The sequence below is a fragment of the Mobula birostris genome, chromosome 26 (assembly GCF_030028105.1).
Source record: "Mobula birostris isolate sMobBir1 chromosome 26, sMobBir1.hap1, whole genome shotgun sequence".
Taxonomy (NCBI): Eukaryota; Metazoa; Chordata; class Chondrichthyes; order Myliobatiformes; family Myliobatidae; genus Mobula; species Mobula birostris.
This window is the reverse complement of record NC_092395.1, coordinates 49828524-49842837: the sequence shown is the minus strand read 5'-3', so window position 1 is coordinate 49842837 and position 14314 is coordinate 49828524. Positions and strand designations below refer to the sequence as shown.

At 43.5% G+C, this 14314-nt stretch overlaps 2 protein-coding genes across 3 annotated transcripts in view; one reads left to right on the top strand and one right to left on the bottom strand.

Annotated features, from left to right (window-relative positions):
- Positions 1–14314, bottom strand: part of tmem38a (transmembrane protein 38A) — a 122264-nt gene that overhangs the window by 51170 nt on the left and 56780 nt on the right. The window lies entirely within an intron of this gene.
- smim7 (small integral membrane protein 7) overlaps positions 7355–14314 on the top strand; it is a 43120-nt gene continuing 36160 nt past the window's right edge. The window contains exon 1 of the mRNA XM_072244444.1: positions 7355–7685. Coding sequence (XP_072100545.1) covers positions 7660–7685 — 26 coding nt within the window. The 5' untranslated portion in view covers positions 7355–7659. The remainder of the gene's footprint in view (positions 7686–14314) is intronic.

Below are 14314 nucleotides of genomic sequence, written 5' to 3'. Positions count from 1 at the left end.
CAGGCCAGGCAGCAACTCTGGGAAGAGGTACAGTCGACGTTTCAGGCCGGGATCCTTCGTCAGGACTAACTGAAGGAAGAGTTAGTAAGAGATTTGAAAGTGGGAGGGGGAGGGGGAGATCCAAAATGATAGGAGAAGACAGGAGGGGAGGGGTGGATGTAAGAGCTGGAGAAGGGAGAGGATCATGGGACGGGAAGCCTGGGGATTTCCAAGAAAGGATATATGGGTGTAATAGCGAGTCTGAGTCAAAATGTGGTCGAAAAGTTGAAGGGCCGAAGAAATTATAGATGGGGAGCAGTGAGAGAGGGTTTCACTAAACTCCCATCGAAGAGAAGATCTAAACTTCTTCAGTGTAGGCATCACTGGAAGAGGCTTCGCAGTTAAATGTCTTTCTTCCCGGACCTCCTGTCCCATGATCCTCTCGTATCCCCTTTTGCCTATCACCTGTCCAGCTCTTGGCTCTATCCCTCCCCCTCCTGTCTTCTCCTATCATTTTGAATCTCCCCCTCCCCCTCCAACTTTCAAATCCCTTACTCACTCTTCCTTCAGTTAGTCCTGACGAAGGGTCTCGGCCTGAAACGTCGACTGCACCTCTTCCTACAGATGCTGCCTGGCCTGCTGCATTTACCAGCAACTTTGATGTGTGTTAAATCAAACAAATGCAGTTGCATGGACTCTGGGAAGAAGCTGCAAAGGAGAAAGCTAGTGATCTGAAATGACAACTGGAAGAATGTTTGATTGAAAATTTAAAATATTAATCTGGAAAGTAAAAGGGAAATTAGTGTATCGTAAATGAGTCCGTCTCAAATTGGAGATGAGAGAGTTCCAAGTCAAACAACTGTTGGTGACTAAACAAAAGAAATTAGAAGAGGAGAATTTTTAAAAAATTACATGTAATGACTTACAAGCAGCAGAGTAAATCCTTCATAATCATAACTGAAAGGTGTGGGAGTAGGGTGTGACCATTCTAAATGCTATGGGAAATTGAAACAGCAACTTAGCATTCATGTGCAGAATACAATGAAGGCAGAATACAGTGAGAACAGGGAACATGACAATTAGGCTATGCTCAATGAACCCTCTAAATGAAATAGCGATTTTATGATCTCCTGAGGCAAACTTGACTATCTGGAATGCAAGTATGGCACCTTGAAGCAGATGAAGGTCAGCCAGTGCTGGAAGAGAGGGCGCCATGGTGCACTTCAAGCCAGATTAAAGCATCAAGGTATGAAAATACCTCTCCCTAGCATTTTGCAGCTAATGTACAATCACTGGAGAACAAAGCAGAGGACCGAAAGGCAAGAGTGCCATATTGGAAGAAAATGAGGGATTGTTATGGACTTTGACCTGGAAATCCAGCCCATGAAATTCTCAATCCACCAAATTAGACCAAACTGCTAATTTGAAAAAGGCAAGGCCTGGGGGCTGTGCTCCATGATAAACTCTGATAAACTGTGCTCAGATGCAGCGGTCTTATTGCAGCCTGGAAATTGTAATGATTAAGTGCCGACCATTCTACTTACTAAGAGAGTTCTCCTCCATGATCTTGATTGCAATTTACATACTACCAAAGGCAGATGTTAAGCAAACACTCGATGTATTGAATGCCACCATTAGCAAACAAGAAACAGCCTACCCTGACACCCTTCACATTCTTGCCAGAGACTTCATTCAGGCTTGCTTCAAGAAATCTCTGTTGAATTATCATCAGCATATCACCTGCAGCACTAGGGCCCCAACACACACACACACACACACACACACACACAACCACTACTACACCACCATCAGGAATGCCTACTGTTCCATCCCTAGAATGCATTTTGGGAAATCTGATAATCTAGCCATCCTCCTCCTACCTATATACAGCTAAAGAGAAAGGCCAGAAGTAAGGACCACAAAGGGGTGGTTGCAGGAGACAGAGGAGCAGCTATGGGATTGCTTCAAGTCGGTGGACTTGACCATGTTCAAGGACTCATCAGAATGATCTGAATGAATATGCCATGTTGTCACAGATTTTATAATGACACTCGTGGATGAATGTGCTCTCACAAAATATTATAGTCTTCCCCAACTGGAAGCCTTAGATGATCTAAGAGATTCACAATCTGCTGAGGGCTAGATGGGTGGTGTTCAGGTCTGGGAAACCAGGGAAAGTACAAGAGGTCCAGGTCTGAACTCCAGAAAGCTGTCTCAGATATGAAGTGACAATTCAGGACAAACTTTATAACTTTACTATTTATTTAGAGATACAGTGTCAAACAGGCCCTTCCAGCCCAACAAGCTGTACCACCCAGCAACCCCCCTATTTAAAACTAGCCTAATCACAGGACAATTTACAATGACCAATAAGCCCACTAACTGGTACATCATTGGACTGGGGAGGAAACCCAGGCATTCACAGAGAGAACATACAAACATCTTACAGAGAGTACTGGAAATGATCTCCGAACTCCGACGCCTGGACCTGTAGTTGCATTACACTGACTGCAGCACTGCTGGGGGCTCTTGAATCACAGAAGGATACTCAACAGCTGTGGCAGGGTTCGAATCATATCATCTCCTATAAAGTAAAGCCAAGTGATATACGTGACAACAAGGTTTCGCTCCTAGGTGAGCTCAATGCCTTTAAGCTCGCTTTAACTGACAGAACACGGAGGCACTTTCATGAACTTTCAGATCACCCACCGACCCTGCGGTTTCAATACCTGAGGCCGACGTAGGAGCATCCTTCTTCAGGTGAACCCACAGAAAGTATCTGGCCCAGATGGTATACTGACATTGGAAAGGGTTCAGAGAAGATTCACAAGAATGATTCCAGGAATGAAAGGGTTACCGTATGAGGAACGTCTGGCAGCTCTTGGGCTGTATTCCCTGGAGTTCAGCAGAATGAGGGGGGGGTCTCATAGAAACATTCCGAATGTTAAAAGCCTGGACAGATTAGATATGGCAAAGTTATTTCCCATGGTAGGGGATTCTAGGACAAGTGGGCACTACTTCAGGATTGAAGGACATCCATTTAGAAAGGAGATGCGGAGAAATTACTTTAGTCAGAGGGTGGCAGATCTATGGAATTTGTTGCCATGAACAGTTGTTCAGGCCAAGTGAGCGGGTGTATTTAAGGCAGAGATTGATAGGTTCTTGATTGTCCAGGGCATCAAAGGGTATGGGGAGAAGGCAGGGGAGTGGGAATGACTGGAAGAATTGGATCAGCCCATGATTAAATGGTGGAGCAGACTCGATGGGTGGAATGGCCTACTTCTGTTCCTCTACCTTATGGTCTTCTGGGGTACCTGGCAAAGTACTGAAGCCCTGTGTTAATCAACTGGCTGGAGTGTTTGCTGACATCTTTAAGCTCCTGCTTCAGCAATCTGATGTACCCACTTACTTCAATTAGGCTTCAATCATTCCAATGCCCCAGAAGAACGTGGTGACTTGCCTCAATGACTATCATCCAGTAACACTTACATCCCCTGTGATGAAGTGTTTTGAGAGGTTGGTAATGAAACATATCAACTCTTGCCGGAGCAGTGACCCCAATTTGCCTACTGCACAATAGTCAAAAGTAGATGCTATTTCATTGGCTCCTCACTCAACTCTGGAACATCTGGACAGTGAAGGTACATCATTGACTACAGCTCCATACTCAACACTATCATGCCCTCAATACCAATCAATAGGCTCCAAGACTTAGGCCTCAATACCTCCTTGTGTACCTATCTCCTCGATTTCCTCCCTAGCAGACCCCAGTCAGTTCAGATTGGCAACATCTCCTCACAATTTCAATCAGCATGGGCACATCGCAATGCTATGTGCTTAGCCCCCTGCTCTATTCACTTTATACTTATGACTGTGATGCTAAGAACAGGTCAAGTTTGCTGACTGTTGGCTGAATCAAATGTGGTGACAAGTCGACATATCTAGATTGAAAATCTGCCACAACAACAACCTCACACTCAATGTCAATAAAACCAAAGACTACAGGAGGAGGAGCTCGAGATACACGAGTCAGTCCTTATCAGGGAATCGGAGGCGGAGAGGATCAGCCTTGGTGTTATAATTTCAGAGGACTAGTTCTGGGAATAGTACTTAACTACCATTATAAAGAAGGCATGGCAGTGCCTCTACTTTCTTAGAAATGTGTGCAGATTTGGCATGTCATCTAAAACCTTGACAATCTTCTATAGATGCAGAGTGGAGAATACCATGGCCTGGTATGGAAAAACAATGCCCATGAACAGTAAAGCTTACAAAAAGTAGTGGATACAGACCAGTCCATCACAGGGAAAGCCTCCCTACTATTGAGCACATCTACAAAGAGCACAGCCTCAAAAGGCCCGCATCGCCGCCTGTAAGGGGTTTGTATGCTCTCCTCATGACTGCATGGGTTTCCTCCAGGTGCTCCGATTTCCTCCCACAGCCCAACGGCATACCAGTTGGTAGGTTAATTGGTCATTGTAAATTGTCCCCTGATTAGGCTAGGGTTAAATCAGGGATTTGCTGGGCGGTGTGGCTTGAAGGGCCGGAAGGTCCTGTTCCATGCTGTATCCCTAAATAAACAAACAAACAACATCCATCATCAAGGACCCTACCATCCAGGCTCCCTTCTTGCTGCTGCCATCAGGAAGGAGGTACAAGTACCTTCTGTTCCACACCACCAGGTTCAGGAAAGTTATTACTCTTCAATCATCAGGCATCTGACCTAGCTTGGATAACTTCACTCATCTCAACACTGAACTGATTCCACAATCTATGGACTTACTTCCAAGGGCCCTACAACTCAGATTCTCAATGTTTTATTTATTTATCTATCTATCTATTATTTGAGTGGTTTTTGTATTTGGAAATTTTGTCTTTTGTTTTTTTTTCATCTTTGTGTGTATTTTTTCATTGATTCTATTGTACTTCTTTGTAACTACTATGAATGGCCGCAAGAAAATGAATCTTAGGGTAGCATATGTACTTTGATAGTAAATTTACTTTAAACTTTGAAGTGGGTGGGTGTAATTAGAATGTTGTCTATTGGTCGTGATCTAAGATCCAAACTGACAGCACCCATGTTGCTAGTAGGTGCAGAGCAATTCCAATAACCCCAGTAGGTCCAACAGACAGAATGCCTTAAAGGTGACTTGAACATTTCCCAACAACTGAGAGGAAGCAGTAGGTTATCAGCATGTATTTTCAGACACACTAGTGAGATACCAAAGAATATCCTGGTTTTTGAGCAGCATCAAAGTCCATATGGTTTCTTTGAAATCGTCCACAGATGGTGAGTACTGCATGGGTTAAATGATGGACAGCAAATAAAGTTGATAACTCCTCTTAGTCCTGATGTGCTCTTCACTTTACCCTGTACGCAGAAAAAACTTGAAGTTCCTTAGCAAATGTGAGAAATGCAATTTTAGTGGTGATAGGATTCTACAGCAGAAACCCTGTGGAAGGTGCAAGTAAGTTCAGACCACAGAAGGAAGAACATCCCAAAGGATGTGCATATCATTTATGCCTTCTTTCTTTTTTTTTGGGGGGGGGGGTTTACAGTCCAGAATTTGTCTGCAGTAAAGAGGCACTTTAGTCTGAAATACAACAGAAAAGTCCCAACAAGCTTGTAGTAAATGTAGTCCTACTAACTGTGACTCCACGGAGGCATGGTATGAAGGAAAGCCGCCTTGATATGGGCAATGGTATCACGCTGGGTTGGAGGCTGGCCCTTCCCATCAGTGCTGTACTTAAGTGTTTGCTTGGAGAGAGATTGCCTTTGCCTGCCACTGCAGTTGTGCGATATGAGGAACTGCCGCAAGCTCTTCCTGCAGAAGTGTGACTTTAGGTTAACATCCGTCAACAGACCATGACACTCAGGGTCTTGGGCTATGTTATTATTTTTAATCTTTTGGTAACTGTTTTTCTGTTATATAAATTGCATGTGTTATATGTGCTGCCTGTTGGTTCTGTGTTTTGCACCCCGGCCCTAGAGGAATGTTATTTCCTGAATTCCCCCTCTGGCCTCTTACCTCTTCTCCTCACCTGCCTACCATCTCCTCCTGGTGCTCCTCCTCCTTCCCTTTATCCCATGGTCCACTCTCCCTTCACCTCTCTTGCTTCACCTATTAAATTTAGCTAGTCCTCCTTTCGCTTTCCCACCGTTTTGTTCTGGCGTCTTCCAGATTTTGAAGGGTGTGATTGAAGAGAAGTGAATGCAGTTACTATTACAAGGGAGAAGGTACTGAAAGACCTAAGGGTACATAAATCATCTGGACCAGCTGAACTGCATTCTAGGGTTCTGAAAGAGGTAGTGGTAGCGATTGTGGAGACATTAATGATCTTTCAAAATCATTGGACTCTGGCATGGCTCTGCAGGACTGGAAATTTGCAAATGTCACTCCATTCTTTAAGAAAACAGAGAGGCAACAGAAAAGAAATTATTGACCAGTTAGTCTGACCTCAGTGGTTGGGAAGATGTCAGAGTCAATTGTTAAGGATGGCGTGATGGAGCACTTAGTGACACAGGACAAGATAGCATGGTTTCCTTAAGGCTCCTTGCCTGAAGAACCTGTTGGAATTCTTTGAGAAGATTACAAATAGTTGAGATAAAGGAGGTTTGCAGTGGATGTTGTATATTTAGACTTTCAGAAGGCCTTTGACAAAGTGGCACACATGAGGCTGCTTTCCAAGTTAAGAGCCCATGGTATTACATGAAAGTTACTGGCATGGTTAGATCATTGGCTGATTGGTAGGAGGCAGCGAGTGGGAATAAAAGGATCCTTTTCTGGTTGGCTGTCAGTGACTAATGGTGTTCTGCAGGGGTCTGTGTTGGGACTGTTTTCTTTTATGCTGTATATAAATGATTTAGATGATGCAATAGATGACTTTTTTTTTACTAAGTTTGCAGATGATACAAAGGTTGGTGGAGGGGCAGGTAGTATGAGGAAACAGGTAGGCTGTAGGACTTCGACAGATTAGAAGAGGGCACAGCCTCAGGATAGAGGCCTGTCCATTTAAAACAGAAATGTGGAGAAATTTCTTTAGCCAAAGCGTGGTGAATTTGTTACCGCAGGCAGCTGTGGAGACCGGGTCGCTGGGTGTATTTAAGGCAGACCTTGATTGGACACGTAATCAAAGGTTACGGGGAGAAGGCCAGGGAGTGGGAGAAAGGTTCAGCCATGATTAACTGGCCTACTTCTGCTCTTAAATCTTATGTTTTTTCTTTCTAGTCCTGAAGAAGGGTTTATGGCCCGAAACGCCGGCTGCTTACTCATCTCCGCAGGCAGCGCCGGTCCCGGATTTCCAGCACCGGCCGACTGCCGTGTTGGAATCACCCAACAACATCGCCCATCCGCTACTTCCGTCTCTGTCGTCACTTCCTGCCGACGCTACCCCACAATCCTCCAGCTGCCCTGGCCGCCGGGCTCGGTTTGCGGGGTTGCGGAGGGGCGGGTGCCGTGATCACGGGCCGCGGGGTGACTGGCCTTACCGGGTACTGTGAAACAGGGGAAATTGTGTGGCTGCTGCAAACCCACTGACGGCCCAGACCTGACGAAGGGGCTCGCTGTCCATGGAAGCTGCCTGACCTGTGTTGAGTGTGTCGCTTTGCTGGCCATTACCTCATTGCTCAGCTGAAGCGATCACGTACCGCGATAGGCCGGCGATTGGAGACCGACCGACATGATCGGAGACTTTCTCTTGTTCGGGTAAAGGCCGCGGGGGTAGAGGGGGCTGAGGAGCTGTCGGAGCTGGGCGGCGGCAGTCCCGGGGTAGGGAGAGTGTGTAGTCCCCGGCCTGAAGGCTGTGGCCGGCGGCAGGCAGTGGAAGGGCGGCTGCTGTTTTGGGTGATTGGATGGAAGGAAGGTTTTGGGGGGTGGGGGGGGGGGAGGATGAGCAGAAAGGGTGAAGTGAGATGTGGAGTGGGTGCTGGTGGTGCCGGAGTATGTTTCAGGGAAACGTAGGCCACCTTCCTTCCCACATGAAAGTTCCATTATTGGCATCATTTTAACTGGCATATGCTCATGAATTTTATACGACCGCACTTGTATAGGAAAGAATGGCTCGTTTGGATGAAACCGTACTTCAGTTCCATTCCTTAAACGGAAGATCTGTTGAACTAAGAAACAAGCAGGAGTAGGCTATTCAACTCCTTGTATCTGTGTTCCAATCTTCAGTAAGACAACAATTGATCTTGTACTTTAATGTCAGTATCCTGCACTTCCCCCATATACCTTGATTACCACTAAAAATCTATTGATCTGCTGGAATCTACTCAGCATTTTGCCAGACTTCTGGTTACAAATAACCTGACCAGGAGAAACATCAGCCTCTGCATCTACCCTTGTCAAGCCTCAAAGTTTGTACATTTGAGGAGATCACCTTATTTATGTAAACTGTAGATGTATTAGCCCAGTCTACTTATTCTCCTTTCATGCCACAAACCTACTATTCTCCCTCCCCCTTTTCTCTTTTTCCACTCCCTGTTCTGGATTCCTCTTCTTCTTGCCTTGCACATCACCTCCCTGTTGTTTCTCTCCATCCCATTCTTCCAAGGTTCATTTGTTAGATTTCTTCTTCAGCCCTACCTCTTCTACCTGTCCCATCACACTTTTTTCCCTCACCCAGTCTCTTCCCTGCCAGTTTGTACTCCTTTCCCCTCCTCCTCGCCTTCTTATTCTGGGTTCTGCCTCCTTCTTTTCCAGTCCCGATGAAGGGTCTCAGTGACTGTATTCCCTTCCATTGATGCTGCCTGACTTGCTAAGTTCCTCTAGCATTTGGTGAATCGTAAAAATTAAACTGGGTGCACTCACTTCATATTCTTTACTGGGTTGGAAAGCAAGTCCTGTACGTAATCCGGGCACTCTTTATTCAGGGTCTTGCATAATTGGAGCAATACATCTGTATCCCTGTATTTAAATCCTCTTTCAATCAGGACCAGATTGCTGTTTGCCTTTCTAGTTTCCTGCTACTATCGGCATATTAACTTTAAGTGATTTATGTACAAAGGCAATCAGCTCTTTCCGAACACCAATATCTTTCTCTCTCTCTCTCTCTCTCTCTCTCTCTTTTTTTTGATCAGAGTAAATGACTTCATTTTTCCATGTTATATTTAATTTGTCTTGACTGTCTAGTTTCTTCCTGCAGCTACTCTACCTTCTCTTCATATCTCAAACTGCCCCCTTGCTTGGTATCACCAGCAAACCTGATATGTTACCCTTGACCCTTGTTTATTCCTAACTTATTGTCAATTAACCAGTCCCCAGTCCATGCCAGTAAATTGTCCCCCTCACATTGTTTCATTTTGTTTAATCTCTTGTGTAGCCTTCTGTAACATCATCCTACACTATTCTGCTGACTACAACCTCAACAACCTAATCATCAAAGATTATTTCTCTTTCAATTTACCACATTCACTCTGGCCCAAAACTTTTTGTTTTCTATTATCCTGTTGTTCGTTCTTTAATAATAAATCTTAGCTATTTCCCTGTTAGTGACATCAGGTTAGTGGGCATTTCATTTGCTGCATTCTCTTCCTCCTTTCCTTAAAGCAAAAAGACTACCCCACAAACTGTACTAGAATTTGTGGTATTTTGGTAGATGGCATGTAGTGCATCCACTATCTCCACAGACATCTTGAAAGCATAGTCTGTAGGTCATCAGGTCCTGAAAATTACTCCAGCACATTTTTAAAACTAATGCTAGTTTCCTTGAGCTCCAGTGATCATAACATGATTGAGTTCACTGTGAAATTTGCAAAAGAGAAGCCGAAATCTGATGTCGGTATTTAAGTGGAGTAAAGGAAAATACAGTGGCATGAGCGAGGAACTGCCCAAAGTTGACTGGAAAGGGACACTGGCGGGGAAGACAGCAGAGCAGCAGTGGCTGGAGTTTATGCGAGTAATGAGGAAGGTGCAAGACAGGTATATTCCAAAAAAGAAGGAATTTTCAAGTGGAAAAAGGATGCAACCATGGTTGATAAGAGAAGTCAAAGCCAAAGTTAAAGCAAAGGAGAGGGCATACAAGGAAGCAAAAATTAGTGGGAAGACAGAGGATTGGGAAGTTTTTAAAACCTTACAAAAGGAAACCAAGAAGATCATTAAGAGGGAAAAGATTAACTATGAAAGGAAGCTAGCAAATAATATCAGAGGATACTAAAAGCTTTTTCAAGTATATAAAGAGTAAAAGACAGGTAAGAGTAGATATAGGACCGATAGAAAATGATGCTGGAGAAATTGTAATGGGAGATAAGGAGATGGCGGAGGAACTGAACAAGTATTTTGCATCAATCTTCACTGAGGAAGACATCAGCAGTATACCGGACACTCAAGGGTGGCAGGGAAGAGAAGTGTGTGCAGTCACAATTACGACAGAGAAAGTACTCAGGAAGCTGAATAGGCTAAAGGTCGATAAATTTCCCGGACCGGATGGAATGTACCCGCGTGTTCTGAAGGAAGTAGCTGTGGAGATTGCGGAGGCATTAGCGATGATCTTTCAAAACTTGATAGATTCTGGCATGGTTCCGGAGGACTGAAAGATTGCAAATGTCACTCCACTATTTAAGAAGGGGGCAAGGAAACGAAAAGGAAATTATAGACCTGTTAGCTTGACATCGGTGTTGGGAAGTTGTTTGAGTCGATTGTCAAGGATGAGGTTACAGAGTACCTGGAGGTATATGACAAGATAGGCAGAACTCAGCATGGATTCCTTAAAGGAAAATCCTGCCTGACAAACCTATTATAATTTTTTTAGGAAATTACCAGTAGGCTAGACAAGGGAGATGCAGTGGATGTTGTATATTTGGATTTTCTGAAGGCCTTTGACAAGGTGCCACACATGAGGCAAGATAAGAGCCCATGGAATTATGGGAAAGTTACATACATGGATAGAGCATTGGCTGATTGGCAGGAAACAGAGAGTGGGAATAAAGGGATCCTATTCTGGTTGGCTGCTGGTTACCAGTGGTGTTCCACAGGGGTCCATGTTGGGGCCGCTTCTTATTACATTGTACATCAACGATTTGGATTATGGAATAGATGGCTTTGTGGCTAAGTTTGCTGATGATACGAAGATAGGTGGAGGGGCCAGTAGTGCTGAGGAAATGGAGAGTCTGCAGAGAGACTTGGATAGATTGGAAGAATGGGCAGAGAAGTGGCAAATGAAGTATAATGTTGGAAAGTGTATGGTTATGCACTTTGGCAGAAAAAATAAACGGGCAGACTATTATTTAAATGGGGAAAGAATTCAAAGTTCTGAGATGCAACGGGACTTGGGAGTTCTCGTGCAGGATACGCTTAAGGTTAACGTCCAGGTTGAGTCAGTAGTGAAGAAGGCAAATGCAATGTTGGCATTCATTTCTAGAAGAATAGAGTATAGGACCAGGGATGTGATGTTGAGGCTCTATAAGGCGCTGTTGAGACCTCACTTGGAGTACTGTGGGCAGTTTTGGTCTCCTTATTTAAGAAAGGATGTGCTGACATTGGAGAGGGTACAGAGAAGATTCACTAGAATGATTCCGGGAATGAGAGGGTTAACATATGAGGAACGTTTGTCCGCTCTTGGACTGTATTCCTTGGAGTTTAGAAGAATGAGGGGAGACCTCATAGAAACATTTCGAATGTTGAAAGGCATGGACAGAGTGGATGTGGCAAAGTTGTTTCCCATGATGGGGGAGTCTAGTACGAGAGGGCATGACTTAAGGATTGAAGGGCGCCCATTCAGAACAAAAATGCGAAGAAATTTTTTTAGTCAGAGGGTGGTGAATCTATGGAATTTGTTGCCACGGGCAGCAGTGGAGGCCAAGTCATTGGGTGTATTTAATGCAGAGATTGATAGGTATCTGAGTAGCCAGGGCATCAAAGGTTATGGTGAGAAGGTGGGGGAGTGGGACTATATGGGAGAATGGATCAGCTCATGATAAAATGGCGGAGCAGAATGGCCGACTTCTGCTCCTTTGTCTTACGGTCTTATTCCATCTAGACCTGTAATTCTCTATTATTTCTGGGAGGGTTTCAGTATCTCTTGTGAAGGTTGATGCAAAATATTTGTTTAAATTCTTTGGCATTTTTTCCTGTCTCAGTCTGTAAGAACCCAGAGTAATTAAAACAATCTTTATTTTTTTTACTTAACCAAAAAGCTCTTATTAGTTGTTTCCTTCCTAGTAGCCATTTGTCATACTCTGCTATTGCTTATCACTACAGTGTTCCTTCTTTACTGAGTTTAATTTTGATAATCCCTACAGTTCTTTATACAATATTATGTGCCTTTTCCTTTGATCTAATATAGGCACGCCCTGCATTACAAGGTAACAGATGGGGAGTTAGTTCTCTAGAAAATAGATCATATCACAATTATCCATACAGAAAATTGTGTCATTTGTGTTTGTTTATTTACCTATTTTCACATAATTCCACAACAGCAAATTTTATTCCATATCACAAATTTTTAGGTGATTTATGAATTCAGTAAGGTCAAATTTTTGTAACCCAAATGACTAATGTGAGGTTGTCTGTACAGTCTGACCATTGCAGGAACAAATTTAAAATGATAAATATAAAAAGTTTTCAAATAATATTTTACTTTTATCTATTGCTTGTTTCCTGTTGTACCTCTTAATATGGGGTTTCCTAATCTACTTTTTGTTAAATATAACTTTTAGTTGGCCATTGTGGTCTGTTTACTAAACTAAATCACTTTCAATTTATCTTTAAAACTTTTTCATATTGTTATTACTTTTATCTAAAGGTGACACATTTACTTGACTATCAGTGAATCCTTTCTTATTGCACAATGCTAAATCAGAAATTCCCTACTCCCAGTTGAAGACTGATAATCAGACGTCAACAGATTGATCCAGAAAACCAGCTCCTTATTGACCCATAAATTCATTGCCCACATTATCACTGCTTATTTGGTTTGCCCAGTCTGTACATAAATCTAAAATGCCCCATGATTATTGCTTTACCCTTGTTATGTGCATTTCTTTGTCTCTTTGCTGCTTCCTGTCTGTACTCAATGGTCAGTTGCTTCCTCTTGACTACCTTTGACCCCTTTTTTAATTCCAGGGCTATCACACCATCTCTTCTGTTTTTCAGATTTCTTCTGAAAATTATCTACTGTATCCTGGAACATTTAATTCCCATCCTAGGTTATTTTCCGTTGACTGGCATTGGCTATCAGAGCAGACCCACTTATTTCAACCAATGTCATTGAACAATGTATCTTGTAACCACTTGTATGTGCATTTGGAGTAAACAACATCAGTTTTGTCTTTTTACCAGCCTTTGCAGCTCTGACAATCATAACTGAAAAGTGGTTTTGTTATTGATTACTAACCTGAATGATCTCAAAAGGCTAAGGCACTTTTAAAGGATAGATCTACTTTTAACTTAACATCAAAGTTGCTGGTGAACGCAGCAGGCCAGGCAGCATCTCTTGGAAGAGGAACAGTCGCCGTTTCGGGCTGAGACCCTTCGTCAGGACTAACTGAAGGAAGAGTTAGTAAGAGATTTGAAAGTGGGAGGGGGATATCCGAAATGATAGGAGAAGACAGGAGGGGGAGGGATGGAGCCAAGAGCTGGACAGGTGATTGGCAAAAGGGATATGAGAGGATCATGGGACAGGAGGCCCAGGGAGAAGGAAAAGGGGGAGGGGGGGGAAACCCAGAAGATAGGCAAGGGGTATAGTCAGAGGGACAGAGGGAGAAAAAGGAGAGAGAAAAAGAATGTGTGTGTATATATAAATAAATAAATAACGGATGGGGTACGAGGGAGAGGTGGGGCATTAGTGGAAGTTTGAGAAGTATCTCATCTCTCTTTTGCCAATCAACTCTCCAGCTCTTGGCTCCATCCCTCCCCCTCCTGTCTTCTATCATTTTGGATCTCCCCCTCCCCCTCCCACTTTCAAATCTCTTACTATCTCTTCTTTCAGTTAGTCCTGATGAAGGTCTTGGCCCGAAACGTCGACTGTACCTCTTCCTAGAGATGCTGCCTGGCCTGCTGCGTTCACCAGCAACTTTGTGGGTTGCTTGAATTTCCAGCATCTGCAGATTTCCTTGTGTTTGCTACTTTTAACTTTCTAGAGTCATTTAATACATTTATTATATTATATTTATTAATATGTTTGACTTTTTTTTAACTAGAGGCATGGTCAAAAACATGTCAAAGCAACAAAGGCTTTGCAACAAATTTTAAATGAGACTCTTCATCAGGATTGAATGAAAGAGGACAGAACCCAGAAATAAAAGGATTGGGGAGGGGAAAGAGCATGATTTGGCAGATGATATGTGAGTTCAGGTGGGGGTGGGAGAAATTACTTCCTCCCACACCTTTATTCAGAC